Genomic DNA, 22,333 nt, shown 5'->3' with positions numbered 1-22,333 from the left:
ATATATGATATGCAATGTGAATGTGTAATGTAGGAACTTTGTATCTTGCACTTTTGAGGTAACAACAGCCTTGAGGACGACCATCTGGTCGAAACACATGTCGGCTGTTGATTTGTTGGATTGTACCAATAAATCAAAAAATATGCAACTCACAATTTTGGATCTAATGAATAAGGACTTGGTGCATTACTGATTACGAATTGATGAAATGAATCAGTCTCATTGAGTGGACCAACAACATACAATCCTGCTTATGTTTACTTTTGAGGCTGAGGAGAGCCTTGTGTGTTGTTACTGCTGCATTAGACCACCTTTGAGAATATTAGTGACTAGCGCATCTCTACCTGTTACTCCCCGTAGTCTCCTTAGGATGTTTCTCTTGCACACGGCTATGACCACTAGTTCTTCCCATTATTGTGGAACATCATGTGTCTAGGTTTGCTGGACCTTAATGCGACTATAACACACCACACGCTAAGACCACCTGGCCTTTCCGTAATTGCGCTGTGGCATTTAGTTGGATTCGATATGGAGGGCGGAGTCCCAATGTGGGTGCTGTTCGCTGCACAAGCTTGGCTGCCGCTTTGATAAAACTTGTTGCGCTCAGCATGTTGTGTGTCCTAATCCTCTACTCTCAAGTTATATGTTCTTCCTAATACTTATCTTTTTTTTTAAAAAAAACTTGCTGGTGAACATACAACACTGGGACACAGTCTCTATTATCCCTACCATATTTGCTCCAGGTTCTCGGACATACACCAGGATGCCATCTGCATACAATATTAGTTCCACCTTCCCTCCCAACCAAATGCCTGCTGCTATATGTTGGGCACATATCTTATCCGCTAGGGGCTCAATCACAAGTTAAACAATACCGGGGAAAGTTGGCAGCCCTGTCTAGTACCACCATGCAATTGAAGCACTGGCGAGAGCTGCCCATCTGTGGGGACGCGGGCAAACTGTGAACAAATAGCCATGCAGCTTACTATTTAAGCCTTGGAGAGGTATACTCTTACCTTTCTCCCATAAATTGCTTGTAAAGACTACTATTGGACAGGTGTCCAAAATCAATCACAAAATCTATAATGAAAAATATATATCAATAGATTGCCAAACTTTTCCAGAATCTTAAATGACACCACTGGAGGTTCAAACCCCTTACCTTCCTAACTGAATTGTTTTCACACTTTGTATGGGCCGTTTCCAAATATCTGCTTAGGAACAAGTTACTTACCTGTAACTGTTGTTCTCCAGCATGGGTCTGGCATGGATTCACATGCTCATGAATATAAGAATACATAGCAGTACACACATGCACAACCAACGGGAGGTGGAAAAAAGGGCTCAACATTAAGCATTACATCAAAACTCACCATTAAGCAGTTCTTACCTCCTCACCAGGCTCACCTTAGGCGAACAGGTTGCGCAGCACTGCTTGGCCGACCCTGGACTCCTCCCTGGAATCCCGATCGATGCAGTATAATCTCGTGAAGGTGTGCGTCGACCTCCACGTAGCAGCCCTGCAGATGTCCAGCAAGGGCACACCAGACAAAAACGCTGTGGTAGCAGCGATAGCTCTGGTCGAATGGGCTCTTGGACGGCCAGGCAACGGTTGGTTTGCCAACCGATGACAGTGCGTGATGCAGCCGGAGAGCTATCTGGAAATGGAAGCCTTCGAGAGAGCCTTCCCTTGGTTCACGGCTCCAAAGTTCACAAAAAGCTGTGATGTCTTCCCAAAACTCTTCGTGCGGTCCACGTAGAACTTCAGCGCTCTAGCCACATCCAGCAAGTGCAAAGTCCTCTCGGCCGGAGACGAAGGCGACAGGAAGAAAACAGGTAACACCAAGGACTCGTTGAGGTGGAAGTCAGACGGCACCTTGGGCATAAACGAGGGTGCGTCCTCAGCACCACCCTTGTGTCGTGAAAAGTCAAGTATGGAGGCTTGCAGGATAGGGCCTGGATCTCTCCCACTCGCCGTGCAGAGGTGATGGCCACCAGAAACGCAGTGTTCCACGACAGGAATTTCAACGGTGCCGAATGCAGAGGCTCGAATGGCACCCCCATGAGCCTGGTCAGCACCACGTTGAGTTCCCACGCCGGGGCAGGGGCCTTCACCCGCGGGAACGATCGGAACAGTCCCTTCATAAATTCCTTCACCAGGCGTTGGGACCACAAGGACGCCGTCCTGTGGTTCTGGTGTATCGGGAGATCGCAGCCAGATGTATCTTAATGGAGGCGTGAGCCAGTCCAGCCTTGGCCAGCGACAGTAGGTACGGCAGCACTTGAGGGGCCGTAATCCGTAGAGGGTTAATCTTCTGTGCACGGCACCAGACAGAGAACCTCTTCCACTTATGTCCGTAGCACTTGAGAGTTGAGGATGCCGTGGCTTTTGCAAGGACCTCTCTGCATTCAGCCGGGATATCGTATCCTCCAAACTCTAGCGCTGCAGGAGCCAGGCCTGCAAGTTCAGCGAATCTGGGTCGTGATGAAGTATGGCGCCTCCTTCTCTGGAGAGAAGATCCGCGTCTGTCGGCAGCTTGACTGGTGGGGACGCTGACAAATCCAGAAGGTCCGGGAACCAGATCTGCCTCGGCCACGCCGGTGCGACCAGGATCATCCTGCACCGGGACCTCTTGAGCTGGTTGACGAGTTGGAGCAGCAACGGCAACGGAGGGAACGCATAAAGGAACAGGCCTTCCCAGGGGAACGAGAAAGCATCGCCCATGCTTGTCGGCTGGGGAAACCTGCTGGCGAATCACTGGCACTTGGAGTTCGCCGCCGTTGCGAACAGGTCGATCTGGGGTTTTCCCCATCGTCAGAAGAGTCGATCCACTTGATCCTGACGTAGTTCCCACTCATGGCACGAGCGCAGCTCCCTGCTGAGTGAGTCGGCGATGGTGTTTGTTATCCCTGCCAGATGAAAGGGCACCAGAAACATCCCTTGGGCGATGGCCCAATGCCACAGATTCTGGGCTTCCTTGGAGAGGGCTGGGGATCTGGTTCCTCCCTGCATCCGGATGTAGAACATCGTGGTGGTGTTGTCGGTGAAAATTCTCACCACCTTGCCCTTGAGGGACGGGAGAAAGGACCTGAGGGCCCAGAACACTGCACGGAGCTCCAGGATGTTGATGTGGAGCCAAAGGCCTCTTGCATGAAGATCTCCGGTGTGTGCTCCCCACCCTTCCAGGGAGGCTCTGGTCGTCACCGTTATCTGGTGGGATGGGGTCTGAAAGTCTGTGCCCGCCGTCAGATGAGCGCGGGTGCACCACCACCGGATCGCTCATCGGAAGGTCTCGTCGAGCGGAATCCTGTCCTCGAAGCTGCCCGTCGCTTGGACCCAGCGGGAGTCGCAGAACTCTTGCAGAGGGCGCATCCGAAGCCTGCACAGGCGCACAAGATATATGCAGGAGGACAACATCCCAAGGAGGGACTTGATGGACCGCACCCTGGCCACGCCCGTGGCCAGCAGACGCTGCACCTTGCCCAGGATGGCCTTCGTCCTTTCTTCCGATGTTGAGGCCAGGCGCGCCACTGTGTCGAGCTTTGCTCCCAGAAACAGTGCGACTTGCGACGGGACCAGGTGGGATTTAGGAAAGTTGATGGAGAATCCCAGGTCCGAGAGCAGCTGGACGGTCTTCCCTGTGTGATCCACAGCGAGCTCCCTTGTCCCTGCTCGGATGAGCCAGTCGTCCAGGTAGGGGTAGACGTGGATCCCCTGCAGGCGCAGCCGCGCCGCCACCGGTGCGAGGCACTTGGTGAACACCATGGATGCCGACTTTAATCCGAACGGGAGGGCCTTGAACTGGTAGTGCCGTCCTTGGACCACGAACCTGAGGAACTTTCGGTAACCTTTCAGAATGGGGATGTGGAAGTACACATCCTCCAAATCCAACGACGACAGGAAATCGCCCTCCTCCAGTTGTCCCAGCACGTGCTGGAGGGTGACCATCCAGAACTTCTGTGCCTTGATGTACTTGTTCAGCCGTCGCAGGTCCAGGATGGGTCGCCATCTTCCGGTCTTCTTTTTTACTAGGAAATACCTTGAGTATACTCCGGAGCCCCGGAGCCTCTTCGGGATGAGCTCGATGGCACCTTTTCTGAGCAACGCCCTCACCTCCAAAAGTAGTTGAGGGATGTGATTTTCCTTCCTGACCACGGGTGGAATGCGGGGGCACTTTTTTTAGAAATTCGAGGGCGTGCCCCTGGGTCATGGTGTCCAACACCCAAAAGTCGGTGGAGATGGACTCCCACACGCTGACGAACTTTGCCAGCCGGCCTCCCACCGGGGTGCTTCGGTGGGGGCCCGACCCCGCTGTCGGTTCAATCTTGCTTGGAGGACGCCTTGCGCCTTGGCCTCCCTGGCGACGACGGCGGCGCCCCCCTGACTTGCCTCGTCCTCTATAGGCTTCCTGCTTGGCGGTACGTAGAGGAGCCCCCACCGAATCCCTTGGAGGCACCCTGCTTGCCTCCGGTGCTCCGAAAGGATGGCCTCCGTTGCCAGAGAATTCCTAGGGCCCTAGCAGTCTCTGTGTCCGCCTTGATGGCTTGGAGGGACTCATCCACCGTTTTCCCAAACAGGTTGTTCCCGTCGAACGGCATGTCCAGCACTTTGGCTTGTACATCCTGGCAGAAATCCGTCGCCTTGAGCCAACCTCGTCATCTAAGGCAAATGCTGTTGCCTAGCTGGCGGAAACCGGTGTCGGCAATGTCCGTTGCCACCTTAATGGCATGGTCCGACGCCACTTCACATTCTTGCACGATCTCCAGGGCCTAGGCTCTCTTGTCTTCCGGTAGGAGGTCCAACAGGGCGGCGATCTTGTACCATAACTCCCTGTCGTAGCGGGCCACGATCGCGAGGGCGTTGGCTGCCTTAATCGTTGTTGCCGCCGACGAGATAACCCGTCGTCCCATTGCGTCCAGCTTCTTCCCTTCGCCGTCCGGCGGGGAAGTTGACGTTGAGACCGATGCCCCACCCGCTTTCTTCGTGGCCGCCGCTGAGACGACAGAGTCCGGGGTAGGTTGTGCCCTAAGGCACAAAGGGGCCACGACGGGGACCCGGTACTTCTTCTCGTACCGATCCTTCTTGGCAGGTGTCGTAGACGTGTTCTTGAGAAGGGTGAGACCCTCGTCCCAGATGTCATCCAGCAGAGGCACAGCGAGGACCGACTTCCTCCTGGCCTCACGCCGTTGGTAAAGGAAACCTTCCTTCTTCTTCTCTTCGGGGCAGAGCTGAAAAAGCTTGGATGCCCTGGCGATCATTGCATGGAAAGATCTGATCTGATCAGACGGGGAGGCCCGGGCTTGTGATAGGAGCTCCGTTCCGTCGTCACCGCCGTCGTCGGTACCCGTCGTGGCCGTGTCTGTTCCCGTGTCATCCCCAGGGACGGGGGACGTGGGTAAAGGACGAGCAGGCTGCGAGGGCTGAGAAGGCGGGGCTGGATGGATCCGTCTTCTCTTGTTCGGGGGGCTTCCCACCGGGACCGGCTGTGGTTCCTCCGTCGGACCTGGTACCGGGTCTTCTGTCAGTGGTAAGGGCAATCTCGTCCTTATCTCCGAACATAAGGATTGTATTGCCAACAAAATGGCCGCCGAGCTATCCTGCGGCTCCGGAAGCGATGGCTGACTAGGACCCTCGCCGGTGCTGCCGTCACTCTCGTCACCCCCCTCGTCGGGGTCCCTCCCGTGGGGATGGGCCTCTTCGATGGCCTCGTCGAGACCCTCTAGGACTTCTGCCAGCTCCTCCTCAGACGTTGTGTCCGTGTCCACAATGGCCACCGCCCCCCCTCTTTTTCCGCCGGGATCATCACAGGGGTCTTTTCAATGGGTCTGAAAGAGGCTTCCCTCCGCGGAGGCAGGGAGACGCTGGGCCCCCGAGGTCGCCTCCACTGGTGTAGCCTTCACAGGCTGCGCCAGGGCCGCCGCGACTCCCTCTTTAGAGGCCTTGGCCGAGTGAATCAAGGCCTTAACCGCCTTAGGCGAGCTTGAGGCCTTCACCTTGGGGGGAGGGTCACCATCTCGCTCCCCCTCGGCCGAATCCTTCGAGATCGACCGGGGCCTCTCCAGAGGCTTACCCGGGTTGTCAGATTTCCTCTTCCCCGAACCAGAGCGTTGGCTCGTGGTTGATGGTGCCGGGGAAGGCGCGCCCTGCATGGCAGCCGAAGAGCCCGACCGTTCGGCGCTCCCGGTGCCTGCGAACTCGCGGTGCTTTGCCTTCTGTTGGGTTCCCGTCGCCGGGGCGCCCTGACAGGACTTAGAAGACTGCTCGGACTTCTTCTCATTCTTCTCACCTGACGGACTCCTTCCTTCCAGCCAGTTGGAGAGACAAAGGTGTCGGTCCCTGATGGTCCGTTCCGAAATGTTCCTGCAAAACGCACAGTCCTTCTCCACGTGCGTTTTGTCCTCATGAAGGCAGTAGAGACATTTCGAATGCTCGTCCTCCTTGAACACATGCTGTAGCTGGCATCCAGGGCAAACCCTGAACAGCTTTCTGGGCGTCGAGCTTCCTTTCTCCTCGGCAGAAACTTCTGGAATCCTGCAAGAAGCATAACTCGATGAAATCTTCACCCTTGAGGGGCGTAGAAAAAAATCTGACACGGATACCCGTTAATCGGATGTAGAGACGGTGGAGCTTGAGGCTCTATTTGACCGGAAAATGAGAAATTCTCTTTGAAAAAAGCGCGAAAACGCAGCAAAAGCTCGAGAGCTAAACACGAGGACTCCCAACACTTGAGCGTGTGGTAAAAATCTGAAGATGGCTGCCAGAGGCGGGGCTTAGGGAGAGGGCATTCATTGGCTGAGGGGCAGTATGACCCAGAGACCAGTGATTGGTTACTACTGAGAAAGACAGATCAGAAATTAAATTGATACTGATTTTTTCTTTACCGAGGATTCCCAGCCTGACGACGGGGAATATTCATGAGCATGTGAATCCATGCCAGACCCCATGCTGGAGAAATGCTAATGCACTCTTCCTGACCTGAAAATTAAAGTACACATTTCCCAGACTGAATTTGCTGTAAGTAAGTAACCCATTTCTTTTCTAACCAAATAATGGTGGTAATCCAAGATAAATAAATTAAATAATGTACCACAGCAGTTCCTTACCTATATGGCACTCCAAATAGTGCTGTCCGTGTATCACGATTGCTGCTCTGCGCAATGGAGCCGGAGCAGACATTGACCTTAATTAAAAAACCTCCTGGGCTGCGCATGTGTGCTGTACTCTGATAACTGAAACCCTGTGCATGCGTTAAGGTGAGACACTAGTCTCCCTCAATACTATTACCCACGCATGTGCCAAGTAGGGACACCATTCCACTGCATTTGCTCAATCTCGCGTGGGGGTCAGAGACACTAGTCCCACAGGCGAGCATGTTGAAAAATAAAACGGCCTGTTTCAAATATATGAGACTGCTAAGTGCAGTAAAAAAATTCCACAATCACACCTTGCTGAATCCAACCAACGTTCTACCAATACAATAATTTCGGCCAAGAGACATTGGTGTCTCAAAAATTACATATCTAGGAGTCCCACTTTATTATTGGGCTATAAAATTGAGTTTGAATTCTCCAACCTTTGTTGGAGTAATAGCATATTTTAATCCTTTTATTCTACTGGCGCTGGAGAAACTATAAATTGGCTTGAACACTAGCATAAACCCTCTATTAACAACGGACTGCATAATTGCAGTTGAAATCTTCAGTCATTTATGGAGTAAAGGCAGGTTCTAGTTATTGCATTCTACTTCTACTGGGTAATTGTTTAAAATGGCAATTGATTGACAGGTATTTCCACTTACTTAAAAATGTTTAATTGTTTCATTCAACTAATACTGGTCAATGTATAAATGACCTAGGGCACTTGCTGGACCCGACGTGATTCGAGCTTAGATTCTCCAAACATGGTTGGATTGGAGATAGGTTCAAATGATTGCATTAAGCTCCTGTTAGTAGATATAAACATTTTTTATGGCACTTGCATAAACCCTCTCTGGGTACCAACCTGCTAATTTCTTGACTTGGAGGCAATCATTTTTCAATGCTTTCAGATCATTAATAGTTCAAAAACGCTCTTGGGTTAAGTATCCCCACATAATTCTTGTACAGACGGCGAGTTCACATAACTCTTAAAACCTTGAAAATAGCAATAACCAACCTATAATGGATTTGCGTTCTCCCAAACCGGTCTTTTTACACTTGCTCAAAAAATGCCACACGAGTGATGGAGACATTGTTCAGTCTAATAAACTATGCTCAACTTGCCAATGGTGAGACATTCACTGGACCCTTATAACATTACTGCTGCCAGTATTGTACTGCTTCTATTGATGTATGTCGCTTACTCTAACTTATGTTTTATGGCCTCGATAATAGGACAGAGGTGGTTTCTTTTTATGCTCCAACCGTTTTACCAATAAAAATATATATTTTTTAAAACTAACAACTAAGGGTGTAAGGAAATGTCAGACCTATAATTGGCAAAAAGTTTTCTTGATCAAAAGCAAATGAGTAAATCAAACAGAAAAGTCTTTTCGAAGGAGAATTCCTTGATTCCAGAGGGCGATTGCCTTCCCCTGGATCTTTTTTGGTAGAACAGTGAACTTGTCTTTTTCAAACAACAGTTCATTGATGTTCAGAGAGGATGGCAAAAGTATCTCTTCACACAAACCTTCATTTTTACAGTTCGGGTGGACTAGCCTGCAAGGTTTCCTTTTATGGGTTTGTCAGATCCCCTGGTACACTCCCATGCCAGGTATCTTGTCCCCACACTGTCTTGTAACTTTCTATTCTCTTAGTGGATTGCCTGGTATACTTCCCTCCCAGGAATCCTTCTTTGGGGTCTTGCAAATCCCCTGGTGTACTTCTCTGCTTGGTTCTCAAGATCCAGTCTTGAATCTTCCTGCAGGAGTGATGCTGACCCACCAGACCCCCAAAGAATGCCGTCTCAATAATCTCTTAGTAGATAAAACTACTAAGCTGGCAAACCCAAGGGGAAAGGGGAATGGAGGAGAAAATAACAACTGCAGATCTTCACTGGCTTTCAGACACTGGCTCCCAAGTAAGTTAGACACTGCTAGATGATTACTTCACTGGAGCTGGATTGATTGATGATTCATCAGTGTGATGTGGTGTCTGTGAAAATCTAAACACAAGAACACACGGGTTAAAACTTACTCTATTCAAAATGTGTTGTCTTCTATTACTAATGCTAGATTTTAACTTATGAACAATACCTGCTGCCTATGCTTGATTGCTGATAGGCATAAATAGCATCAATATTGATAAATATACTCTTCTAAATTTCTTCTAGATATATTTTTATATAGTATTCTTTATTTTCCTTTGTATTGAAATTCTTGAGTTTTCTCTTGGCTCTATACTTGCTGAACACTGAATTGAATTGCTTGAAGATCAAAGTTTCTAAAGTTTACTGAGGAAGAAGTATAATTAATAATTTTCAAGTCTCGAGTGTCTTTTCACTTTCCTGTTTGATGCTCTGCAGAAAAATAACTGACTCTGTACTCTGGAAGATGAGTTGCTGCAGATATGGTGCATGCGACGCTACGCGCATACAGGACGAATAAGAACTGAAGCCCGCGAATCAGTTTGGAATTAAATGGAACCGCAAATACTAAAAGAAACGAACTACAAGTCACGACAAGCCGCAACTCTAATGGAACAGCGCACACATCAATAAAACCTCGCCAATAACCAAACCGTTAAGTACACTAATACGCACTGCGCAACCTGGAAATAAAGGATTCAGAAAACTGAATGCACGCAACTCACGCCAGCGGGTCCTTTACTCTAGCTACAAGTTCAACTGCGCAGTAGCGCGAGCAAAAGAAAAAATAACTTCACTACAAAGCAAATTAACGAGTAAAACTTTCACAAATAATAAAACTAAATAAATGGTAATACAGCACTCACAATTATCAAGAACTAACAACAGAAACTAAACTAACTCTATTTCAATAGTGAATTGTACATGCAGCCACGTCAAAAAAAAAAAATGAAACGCAACGCTCGTACAGATTTTAAAATTACGTGGACAGTTGAGCACAGATTAACGTTCCTTATAAATGCAGATAAACAGTTTTTTCTTAAATTGTTCTTAGAAAAAATAACTTCTTCTTGAATTAATTAAAAATTATGAACATTTAACTTCCAACACTTAGCTTGCTTCATCTGTAAATATGTAAGTGTCCTTGTTAAAATGATGACTTCTTCTTTGAAGACTTTTCTGTAATCTCTTCACTCTAGATATTCTTTAAAAAGAATACTAAACTATATATACTGAATATCACCAGAGCTACAAAAACTGCAACCTTCCTCTAAGGAAACTCGAATGAAAGGCAGTTTAGAACGTTGGAAAATGTTCCAAACTACCTCACAATACTTCTCCTCCAATCATTAGTGTTGAACTGAACCTCCATCTTGGTTTGGGGAAATTGGAACTTCCTGTATATATATATATCATTAAGGAAACTTATTTAGAAATTGGCATATTAAAATCCTGCATTTAAACACAAACATCACTCCAACAATTCTCCTACTTATATATAAGATGAGAAAGACTAAAAACAAATGTTTACTTAAATCTTCTTAATGAAGTTTTTCTACTGTAATGTCTCACTGGAAATCTGGAAACCCATGGAATCCTGACATTGGTATCCTTTCCCTTTTTAAATGTCAACTGCCTGGTACACTCCTTTCACCAGGACTTCTCATAACTTTCAGTGTCCTTTAAAACATATCACAGTTGTGTTTCTTTACTGTATTTTCATTTGTTTGCTTAGGATGCTTGTTCCAACTTTCCCACCATTGACATTTCACATATAGTTACTCGTTCAAGTTTTTTCGTTTTCATTTTATTATCTGCATTTATTAGCTTAGGTTAACACTTGGTCCCGCTTTCCCCACATGGGCATTTCACATATGGGGAATTTTCCAAGTATTGCTGTTGCACTTTGTTTGGTCGGTATTCAAATGTTCTTCATTCAGTTATTGGGTTACACACTTGTCGGTACGCCCCCTGGCTGCCCAATGGCTCTGGGCCAACGCACCGGTATTCTGCAGCGTTCTCGACACGTGTAGAGTCTCACAATGGTTTCCCAGAAGGAGCGAATCAGGGGACAATCCGACCACATATGGAAGCCTCGCGCCCCACAGTTCCGCCAGCAAGAGGTGGAAATCACAGCCTGGAAGTGATGTATTTGTGCTGGGGGATAGTACCAGCAGAATAAGAGTTTCAGCGCACACTCATTGTGGTCACACATCGGGATGAGGAATGACTTCTAGCCCAGATATCTAGCCATTCTTCGTCTTCCAATTGGAAGCCTAAGTCTGTTTCCCATCGGGCCATGTAGTCCGGGTGACGGTAGATCAACAAGTCCTCTCGCAGAGGTTTATACAGTTTCGAGACCCCACTGTGCCCAAACCCTCCCAAATGATCAGTTCTAGGGGGATCAACGTTCAAGTAGCCTCCCGTCTAACCTCTGGGTGTGTGATCCAGTGGCGTACCTGGGTGTATGGAAACCTGTCCATCTCCGAAAGATGGAAATCCTTTTTGCATTCTTCAAATCAGCGGGGTCGGCCCCCTTCGAATAGCTGTCTTAATATACATAATCCTCCTTTCCTCCAATTCCCAAAGGCTCCTGGCTTCATGCTCTGTGTAAAGGCAAGGTTGCCGAAGACAGTGGGCCCATACCTCTTGGGATCTTTTTTCACCTTAGCGCTTCGTCCAATGCCTTCAGAGTATTCTTTGTTGACGAAAGCAGGTTCTGCCATTGTTTTCGTATTGTATGGGGGGGTGAAAGGTAGGAATCACAAGGAAAGAGTGGTTTGGACTGCTCGATCTACAACCATTCCGGCGGGGGAGCGGTAGACAGCCATGTGGACAAATGCGAGAGCTTTGCTGCCTCTGCATATTTAACTATTTTGGGGACTCCCAGCCCTCCAACCCGGGAATCGCCAATCATGACCCTCTAAGGGATCATAGATTTCTTGCCCCGCCATATAAATTCCAGGAGTTTGCATTGCAGACGGTCCAATACTATTTTGGGAATTTCCACTGGGAGGGATGAGCAAAAGTAAAGCAGGTGGGGGACTAAGTTCATTTTCACTGCTGTGATTCACCCATTAAATACATTTCCTGGCCTGCCCATCTTTCTAAGTCCTTTTCTAGTGATTTCATAAGGGGGGGAAAGTTGGCCGTAAAAAGATCTGTTGGGGAGGCCATGAGCTGGACCCCCCCCAAGTATTCAATAGATGGGGTGTATTTTTTTATGTGTTTGTTTATTATTTGTATCGCGCACCTAACCCTGAGGTAACTGGGCACTGGGAAACTTAACATGATGCAAGAAACATACTTGCATAACTAGGCAAACAAGGGAAATCAGCAGGTAGGTCGACCGGGGCTACAGAGAGGTCTGACCTTCAGATAAATACAGTTTAGGACATGACCATCGGAGCACCAACAGAACAATGAAGATATAATAAAGATCCCCTGGCAGCCAGAGGCTTCAGTTATTAAACTTATCAGTGAGCCAGAATTTAACTCTGCTTTTGAAGGCGTTGAAGGAAGGCTCCATTCTAATGGTGGGAGGTAGGAAGTTCCAGTAGTAAGCGGCTTGTACGGGGAAGCTGGCCACACCTGCAGTTTTTAGGTTGAACCTGGGAACTGAGAGAAGGTGTGCTTGGGGGGATCTGGTGGGTCGGGCCAATTGGTATATAGAGAACTCGTCTGAAAGATATTTAGGTGCTGAGTTGGAAGTACACTTATGGGTGATTGCCAGAGTGCGAAGTGAGATTCTATCGCGCACTTGGAGTCAGTTAGATTTCTGTCTGTGGCTGGAAATATGGCTGGATCTAGGAATGTTTAGTGCAGCTCTTAAGGAGTTATTTTGTAAGACTTGGAGTATGTTGAGATTCTGCTCAGAGGTTCCTAAGAAGAGCGTGTTGCAGTTATCTAATTTAGAGAGTGCTGGAGCTCTGGCTAGTGTCATGCAACTAGTGGGGGATAGGTATGATTTACAGGCATTGATTAGCTTGTTTGTGTAGGCTGTTGATGAGACCATGGAGCCCACTTCTTTCTTTAGGGATAGGGTAGAGTCGAGGTAATCACCTAGGGTTTTTATCTCCTTCACAACTTTGATCGGGTTCTCATCGATGTTGAAGGACATATACCACTGGTCGAGCTTGTTAAGGCGAGCCTGGATGCCGACAATCAGGAGCTCTGTTTTTTCATCATTGAGGCAGAGGCTGTAAGCAGCCATCCATGCCTGTATTTCCAAGTAGATATTGTTAATTAGTTTAGAGTCATCATCGTAGCTTCCTGACAACTTGATGAGAACCTGGGTGTCATCTGCATAGTTCATGTAGATGACACCCATGTTGTCAAGACGGTCGAAGAGGAGCTTCGTGAATATGTTGTATAGCGTTGGTGATACGCAAGAGCCTTGGGGCACCCCACAGTAGATGGGGATCGGGGCTGCTGAGGCAGAGGGCAAGAAGACCCTGGTGGTGCGGTTGGATAAGAATGATTTAATCTAATTGGATGCTTTGGTAGAGAAGGCCGCTGCACTGGTTAAATGTTCAGTAAGAATCTGGTGATCAACAAGATCAAATGCAGCCGAGAGCTCTAACAAGAGGAGAATGGCCAGTTTGCCTTATCTCTCGCCTCATCCATCTGTATTTTCAGGTCCAGGAGGGCGGTCTCGGTGCCATGCCTGGGCCCGAAAACCAGATTGTCGGAGACCAAGTAAATTAGTGTCCTCCAGGTGTTCCTGGATTGCAACTCTGTACAGGATATTTAAGAGGAAGGGGACGGTTGTGATTGGCCTATAGTTTGTTGGTATGTTCGGGTCTACATTTTTTTTTTAGGAGCGGCATGACCTAAGCCTCCTTCAGGTTGTTGGAGACGAGACTGGCGTTGAAAGAGGAGTTTATCATTGTGGCGATAAATGGAGACAGTTCTTTAGCGTATTCCTTGATTATAGGAGTCGGGCACATGTCTCCTTTGCATCTTGAAGTTTTAAGACCTCTGATGAAGTCTTCCACTTCCTTGGGCGTGACCGGGGAGAATGTAAATTGAGGGAGTTGAAGCTCGAGAGAGTGTTTGTCAGATCAGATGAGCTGCTCAATAGGCTCTTTCTTTTTGGCTTCTATTTTGGTTTGGAGCAAAGCTATTTTGTCTGTTAGGGCTTGTGGTATTTTGGTACACCAGGCAGCATCCTTTGTGCAGTCCACTGATGGCAGTTCTGGGGATTCCAGTTCCCTTAGGATGCTGAATAGCTCCTTGGTCCTAGATTTAGCGTTAAGGATTTTGTTATAGTTTTATATTTTGGTGGTGAGGATGGCAGATAAGTAGGAGGGCCTTGCTGTGGTGAACAGTGCCTTGTGCATGGTGGGCGCTTTACGCCAAGCAGATTCTGCTACTCTTTTTTTGTTCCTCAGGATTTTTAGTTCTGGTGTGAACCAGTTATTGAGGTGGGCGATTGCTTTGGCTTTTTTTTGTTTGAGTGGAGCGATACTGTTCAAGGTTGACTCTAAGGTGTTGTTGTAGAGGTCGACCAAGTTAGTGGGATCTAGGTTTTTGTAATTAGTATCGTCCAAGATGTTGTTGATTACGGGGCGTAAATTGGGCAGTGTTATGTTGCAGGTGTTCCCGGAAAGGGAAGGGGGGGCAATGATAGCAATCAGGGGTTTGGTCCCCTGGATGGCAAAGGATATGTAGTGGTGATCTGTCCAGGCGATGGGTTAATTCTGAAGAATTTTAGTGGAGCAATTCAGGTCAGACAGCCAATCTAGGGTGCGCCCCTTGGCGTGTGTGGGCTCCGTGATTCGATGTTTGAAGCCGAGCTGGGATAAGGAGTTTTCGAAAGCTAGAGCGTTGGTGTCATTAGGGTCCTGGAACCCAAGGTTAAGGTCTCCAAGAAGTATGATTTGGGAACCTGGTTTTACATTGGAAGTTAAGAGGCCTGTGATGTCTTCCTCAAAGGAGGAGATGGGGCCTGGTGGTCAGAAAACGAGGTGGATGAGGATAGTTTGACTGTTAATGGGAATTTAACTGATCGGCGTTCAGCAGAGGGTAGGCTGGTGAGGGTGGTATCTCTGAGGCCCAGATGGGTTCTTGCTATAAGGGCGAGGCCTCCTCCTCCTCTGCCTGAGTTTCTGTCGGCTCTGATAACCGTGTAACCCACGGAGGGCTAGGGAGAGTGTGGGTCCTGTCGCCTGATGGAGCCAGGTTTCTGTGATGGCAAGGAAATCAAGGCCGTTTTCGGCGATGAGGTCTGCAATATTGGGTGCATGGGCAACTAGAGACTATGCATTGATCAACGCACCTTTAATGGTAGGTGGCATTGCTACAGGGCATGGCCCGCGCAAGCTTGGTGAAGCAATAGGTGATGTTGCCCTACTGTGGCCAACGGCGGAGGTTGGCAGATTAAGTTTCTCTGTAGATACTGAGGGATGAGAGGTAGGTAAGCACATTTTAGATTTAGAGGTAGGTTTGGAAGTTTGCGAAGGCAACCTAATTTGTGTCGTGTGAGTGATGAATCAAGATCCTAGTCTCATATTCCTGATATTCACTGGGCAGTGTACCAGTGGTATGGGGGGTGTGGTGTAATGTTGGATCCATTCAGTGGGACCGAGTAGGTTCGCGGAGGTGTCCACGGGGTGAGAGTTGAGTACGGGTATGAAGCTTCTTTCAGCTTGGAGTGGCGGGAGGAAATTGGTGGGTAAGATGGATTGGAATAGTGGGAGTATGGAGGCCATGGTAAGGGTGACTCTGTGGAAGGCTGCCATGAGGCAGGTAGGGTGTCTGCGTTAGGTGGAATTGCGGAGAGCCAAGGCTAGTGTAGAGTCCTACAATGTTTAGAGCAGGCTAGATGATGAGTCCTAATGATCTGGAGGGTAGTCCTGATAGAGGTGGATATGGGTGACCAGGCTGGGGCAGGCTAGTAGATGAAAAGGCAGGCTAGACACAGCCGAGCACAGTGCAAGGTGGATCAGCAGGGTGTAATGCAGCTCGACATAGTAAGATGCCAGGGGGGAGGTAGAGAGTATCTTGAGAGAGGCCTGTGGGTTGGAACGAGCTAGTGCAATGAGAGGCAGGGTGGGCACCGTTCACAGGCGAGTCAAAAAGGTATCATGCAGGCAGGCTGGGCACATCGCAACACAATTCACAGGAGAGTCAATAAGGTATAATGCAGGCAGGTTGGGCACAGCGCAACAATTCACAGGGGAGTCAATAAGGTATAATGCAGGCAGGCTGGGCACAGCACATCACAATTCAGAAGGAAACAGCAAAGTGAGGTGCAAGTCAAGATGCATGGCAAGGAGGAATAGCAAAGCGTGTAGGCCAGGTCAAGTCAGGGTAATAGGCCTCATAGACCATCTAGACGTAACATAGTATGTAAGCAGATTGTTTAGCGTGGAATTGGTGGGACAACCAAGCAAGGCACAGTGCGCGGAGGAGAAGCTTAGTAAAGATGCATAGGTAAGGAGAACATGACACAACGAGCAGGAAAATCTGTCAAATACAATAAATACAGGTGAGCATAATAACAATGGCGGCGCTGGGTTTAGGTAGCCTGGTGTAAAGGCTACAATAGCATAGCGCGGAGCATAGACAGGCTAAGTAACATGCAATGCAAAGACAGAATACATGTAGTATAATACAATGCTATGTGATGGCAAAAGTAGCAGACAAGGTCCTGTGGCTTAGGTAATGGTATAATGCGGATATAGGTGAGCAGAACATAGAGGGTGGGCAGAGTCGACACGTTGTGTTAGTCACGTTAGGTAGTGGAACTGGGCTACACAACAACAGAGTGTCCAGTGGGCAGCAAGAGACGGTTGAAAGAGTTACAGTTTTGCCGTTAGCTGTTGCGCCCTGAGGCGAACACGGCCTTTTCCTCTGGGCCTTCGCCGGAAGGTCTGTAGCCGGCTTCTGCATGCCAGCGAATAGGATCACAGTATGTAGAGAGCTTGTTGCTAAGCAATGCCATATACAACCATGGATAAATGGTTGCGTATAGGCCGGGCGACCATTTTCCAATCAGGCGAGCGCGCGAAACAAAATTGTGAGCACAATCATGCTCGGCTGCAGGTTGCAGGGGTCACTGGGACACGGAGAAGCACGCGGTGCTGGTGAACATCAGGGTGCTCACCTCGTGATAGGGTGTCCTTCGTGGTCGGATGATTCATTCACTGGAGCACGACGTGGCGCGGGACACAGCTGCTACAGCAGCTAGTGTGTGGTTGGGAGGGGCTCCTGCCCTCTCCGACGTCGACAAAGAATAGCTGGCGCTGTGGTGGAACAGGGCCTTTTCCTCTGGGCCTTCGCCGGAAGGTCTGTAGCCGTCTTCCGCCTGCCGGCAAATAGGATTGCATTATGTAGAGAGCTTGTTACTAAGCAACGCAATATACAACCATGGATAAATGGTTGCATATAGGCCGGGTGGCCATTTTCAAATCAGGCGAGCCCGCGAAACAAAATTTTGAACACGATAATGCTCCGCTGCAGGTTTCAGTGGTCGCAGGGAAACAGAGAAGCATGCGGTGCAGGTGAACATCAGGGTGCTCCCCTCGTGATAGGGTGACCTTCGTGGTCGGATGATTCATTCACTGGAGCGGGACACAGCTGCTCCAGCAGCTAGTGTGTGGTTGGGAAGAGCTCCTGCCCTCTCCGACATCGAGGAAGAGTAGCTGGGTGTCCCAGGGCATAGCGACTGAAGGGAAGTGATGTCCTGCGGTGACAGTCCCACCCCTAATGCCACTGATTTTCCGTAATTTATTTCAAACCCTGCTATTTGGTCAAAAGCTCAGAGTTCCTGGAAGGGCACCTTGAGGGAGGGTTGAATGTTAGTATGGACAGTAGTACATCATCAGTGTACAAAGATATCTTATGGGGTGAGTCTGGGGTACGTATGTGTTGTGCCATTAGTTCCATAATGAGGGCAAACAGAAGGGGGTTGAGGGGGCAGCCCTGTTGTGTACCAGAGGTGATGGAATTCGGGGATGAGTGTTCCCGATTGACCTGGAGTAAAGCGTTCAGGGAATTGTAATTCGTGGCTATCATGCTCCTGAATCGGGGTCCAAAATCGGAGGCCTCTAGGGTTAAATGCATAAAGGCCCAATCAACCTTATCAAATGCCTTTGTCGTGTCCAAGGCTAGTAGGGCCAACTTCCGTTTATTCCTAGTGGTAGTCTCCATTACATTTGATACTTGCCTTGTGTATAGGCGCTTTACAAATAAACATTACCATACCATACCTTGATGGCACCTCATTCAGGGGCCCCCCCACCAGCATTATAATGAAGTATTTGGCACATAGGTATGGTGTTTTTTCAGTAACCTTCAAATTCACACATGAACAGAGCATTCTGCCATTCGAAAATCCTGCTACCTGGCCAACAGCCTCCAGCAGCATCCCTAAGTGCACACATTTTACATAGAATCATTGTACCTTCACTGGAATTCCATATTCCAACATCCCAGGTTTTTATATGAAGATACTACACACTGCATCCATGGGTTGTTCCTTGTCACTCTACGGGTTAAAAGATTTTATTCTTCACCATCATGGGTTGAGAACCCCTAACCCCCTGGGAAGCCCTGAGGGGAGTCCAAAGCCAGTCCTAATGAGGAGGATGTTGGACGCAGAGAGGGCCCCAATTAATGTCCCTTTTTGCCTGTGCCAGTAAGTCTTTGCAGACCCTTGTCTACAGCTTTGCTCTTGATGCATATTCTGGCCAGTGTTATTTCTCACTTATAGAAACATCCAGCCCACAGACGAGAGGGAACAAAAAAGAAGCAACACGATACCAAAATACCAGAATGGAACCCAGCAAACAGCCACAGTGCCGCAGAGACCCGATTTGAGCACCACGCTCACCAGTGTGAGAGAGAGAAAGAGAGAGAGAGAGAGAGAGAGAGAGAGAGAGAGAGAGAGAGAGAGAGAGAGAGAGAGAGAGAGAGAGACACCAGCCACGCACAGCTACAGTGGAGAGTCCCACTCGATGGGACCGGCAGAGGCCGCTGGCAGTGTCACACTTCACACAGCAACCCACTAAACCACCAGAGTAAAAGAGGGAACCAGGGTCTATTCCATGGACGTACCCAAATGATACAGAAAAACAAAAGCTGAAATATCAGCTGCAGAATTGAACTGCTTACGCTGCGATGTCCATTACGCAATTGCCCCACATGGATAAAGTGGGCGGGTTTAGCACTCTTTTCAAGGCTCGTCCCTGCACACACACGCACGGGGAAGGGAAGAAAAGGCCCAATTGGTTAGGGAGAGTTGGCCAATCCTCACAGAAATAGGGATATTTAAACAGGAAGCCGGAAGTGTGGGTCTTAAGGGTAAGGTCAGAAGTGGAGGATGACCAAGTGACCAGCAGGAAGAAGAAGAGAGTGGCAGTTCGCTGAAGAGATTTGTGGAGCAAGTGAGGCATTGGCTTAGGAGTGATAGTGGTTCTGTAGTGTAAGTGTGCATGCTTGTGTAAGGTGTGACTGTGAGGAGACTGGTACAGGGTTAAAGGAGGCTGAATGAGTAGTAGTGGGAGTAGTAGTAGTTGGAGCTGAGGGCTCATGACAATGGATCCTCCACAAGCCATATTATAAATGCATACAACTCCATCCTCTCCCATATTATCAATAAGGTTGCAACTATGAAGGCCAAAATAATGAAATATCATTAGGAAATAGTTGGAACTTGTTCAAACTTTCTCTCCATAAGTCCAATTTAGAAGCTTTGAGTGAAAGTGAGTCAACTTACGTCCTGGCTCTGAACAGGTTTTTTACTTTACACTTTACTTCAAGCAGTACCTGTTCTATAGTGTTCTATAGTGTGGCTCGCTTGAGTTAAGTCACCTCCTGTTCTGACTCCTTCTCACTATCTTGCCTATCTTGCTTTGCAGCCACAGTTTCTCACTCTGTGGCATATTTGGCTTGGCCACCTCAGGTTCTGTCTGAGTCACCAGTTTGTAACGATTTTCGATATATAGTGATGAGCTTAATGGCTAATCATTTGGCATATTTTGAATAGAATTCATTGAAGGTGCATCTAGCCCAGGCCCTTTGGATTTGAGCTCTTGTTTAGCCGCAATCATTTCCTAAATAGTGATGGGAGTATTGAGCGTCACCCTTTGTTCATCATCCAGCCACACTAGTTAAGGTCTCTTTAGGTAAGTCTAGAGATGAGAGTTGGTGATGCTGGACTTGGAAGTGCAAAGTGCAAGGTAATATTTGTAGAGCTATAAGTCAATTTTATTTGGAACAATGAAGCCTTCAGCCTGGGAGATAGATATACCCTCAAACTTGAGTGAGCCTCTATAATGTCTGATTGTCCAGGATATTAGTCAAACAGGATAGTCTCCTTCACCACATCTATGGGCCACCTCTTTCCAAGAGCAACATTTGGCTTCCCTTTCCACAAGGTTCATAAACCCTGTTCGACAGGTACTGAAATGAGCAAGAATTCTGTCCGATTTTCTCTTTTTGTATTGGAACTTTATAATGCGCCTATACAGCAAATGGTGTTTCAAGGAGCAAAACGAGATGACCTCATTGATGTGAAATAATAAGTATTTATCTTCTTTAAGCATGTTTTTGAATGTTACATCAGTTAAAGTGTCTGATGCCAGGTAGAGACAATGAGAGAATAAGAGGCTAGTGTTTTCAAATTGGTCTAGGTAGAATCTTACAATCCTTACTGGTTCTAGAGACACGCATCGATTCCAGTGAAAGGTCCAGCAGTGAGTGTGTTATATATAAAAGGAGTTAAAAGTGTAGTCTCTCGCTGTGCCATGAAAGTTGCACCTCAAATCCGATCATTAATAATCCAGGGCCTCAAGGATGCACCAGCTCCACTGGGACTGATTTATTTACAGCAGAGGATCTAGCCACACAATCGTCGGGTGTTGTATTGAAAACACCCTTGATGAATATCTCATAGCTAACAAATTCATGACATTTGTCAAACAATGTGGCCAAGAAATCTGGATCATCATGGTTAGGGACTGTGATGTGGGAAGGGACTTGACTGTCATGGGCGCTTGGTGCCCCTCTCAATATGGTCTAGAGGCCTATCAGGGCTTTCACTATAACCAGTCCTGCCCCAGAGGTGGGGTGACGAAGTTGGGAGGGCCCCAGTCTCTGTCCCCTTATATCCCGCTCCATACGGCTTGTTAGAAGTGGAAGATACCACTATTGATCACCCAATGCTTGAAGCGCCTTGTTCTGGCCAGTGTTCTGTTTCATTTATTGCAGGACTCCATAACCAGGAAGAACTGCAGCAGATAGAAGTTGCTATGCATCGAGAGAAAGACTAGCCCATGTCGCAAAAAACATGGAAACATGAACAAGAGTCTGAAGAACCATTGCTACAGTAAATAAAGTAACAACACCACTATGCAACAGCTACACTGTCACTAAAAGCCACAGTGAAGGCATTAAATCGAACGCTACAAAAGGAAAGGGGGCAGTGCTAAGCAGGGATCTGGAAACTTCCTGACTCTGTGGCACTACCGAGAGGAGAAAAGCAAGATCAGATTGGCCCCAAGGAACAGGTGAATAAATGAGCCCCTCTGTGTCCCACCCCCACTGTATATATATTCAGTTGCCACCTTAGAAAAGCACCGCGGTATGCATTTGTACTGTTGTATACCTATGTAAAGCGCTCCGTTGTGTTTCTGTATTGTTGTATACCTCGTTAAAGCACTGCGTTGCTTCTTGAAGCTAGTTCTTTGCTTAATAAATAGCATAATAATAATAATAATTACATTATTACCAGAGATGCACAAAAAGCAGGCACCAGAACTCAATTTTGAGAATGCATACAACCAAATCAGAAAAGGGAAATACAAATACGATGAGAAAATGTCATAACCATAAAGCAGTTTGAAATAAAAATGCAAATTCCACTGCATCCCATTTACTTTATCATCTGGGCAAGTAATGGAAAGCATGTCCTACCTGAAGTCCATATTTTGCATCAACAACTGATACAATGCCTGTGAAGAAAAATACATATAATGTGATGTTCTAGACATACTGGCCAAATATGCCATTATGATGGGTATTTTAAAATTATTTGGTACATATATATTTTACATAGACAAATCATTATCAACAGAAAGAATTCATTTTACCACATGTGTGCACATTCTTAGGCTTCACAGCGTCCAGTAGTGAAACCGTGCCACTATGAGCTGACCCGGTATGTGATTTACAACATATGAGGCTGGTAACGAAGTGATGCAGTAAAACATTAATTTGATTGGCCTGAATGCTATCCTATACCGCCAGTGAATGACAGATGGG

The 22,333-nt window shown here is 47.7% G+C and overlaps 1 protein-coding gene across 4 annotated transcripts in view; it reads right to left on the bottom strand.

The window, feature by feature from the left end:
• Positions 1 to 22,333, bottom strand: part of LOC138510246 (zinc-regulated GTPase metalloprotein activator 1A-like) — a 1,057,423-nt gene that overhangs the window by 608,481 nt on the left and 426,609 nt on the right. For all 4 annotated transcript variants that reach the window (XM_069625760.1, XM_069625761.1, XM_069625762.1 and 1 more), the window contains one exon: positions 21,986 to 22,023. In XM_069625760.1, the coding sequence (XP_069481861.1) occupies positions 21,986 to 22,023 (38 nt within the window). The remainder of the gene's footprint in view (positions 1 to 21,985; positions 22,024 to 22,333) is intronic.

The sequence above is a fragment of the Ambystoma mexicanum genome, chromosome 6p (assembly GCF_040938575.1).
Source record: "Ambystoma mexicanum isolate Mex_15411 chromosome 6p, UKY_AmexF1_1, whole genome shotgun sequence".
NCBI lineage: Eukaryota > Metazoa > Chordata > Amphibia > Caudata > Ambystomatidae > Ambystoma > Ambystoma mexicanum.
The sequence above is the reverse complement of the archived record's forward strand: the minus strand, read 5'-3'. Positions and strand labels throughout refer to the sequence as shown.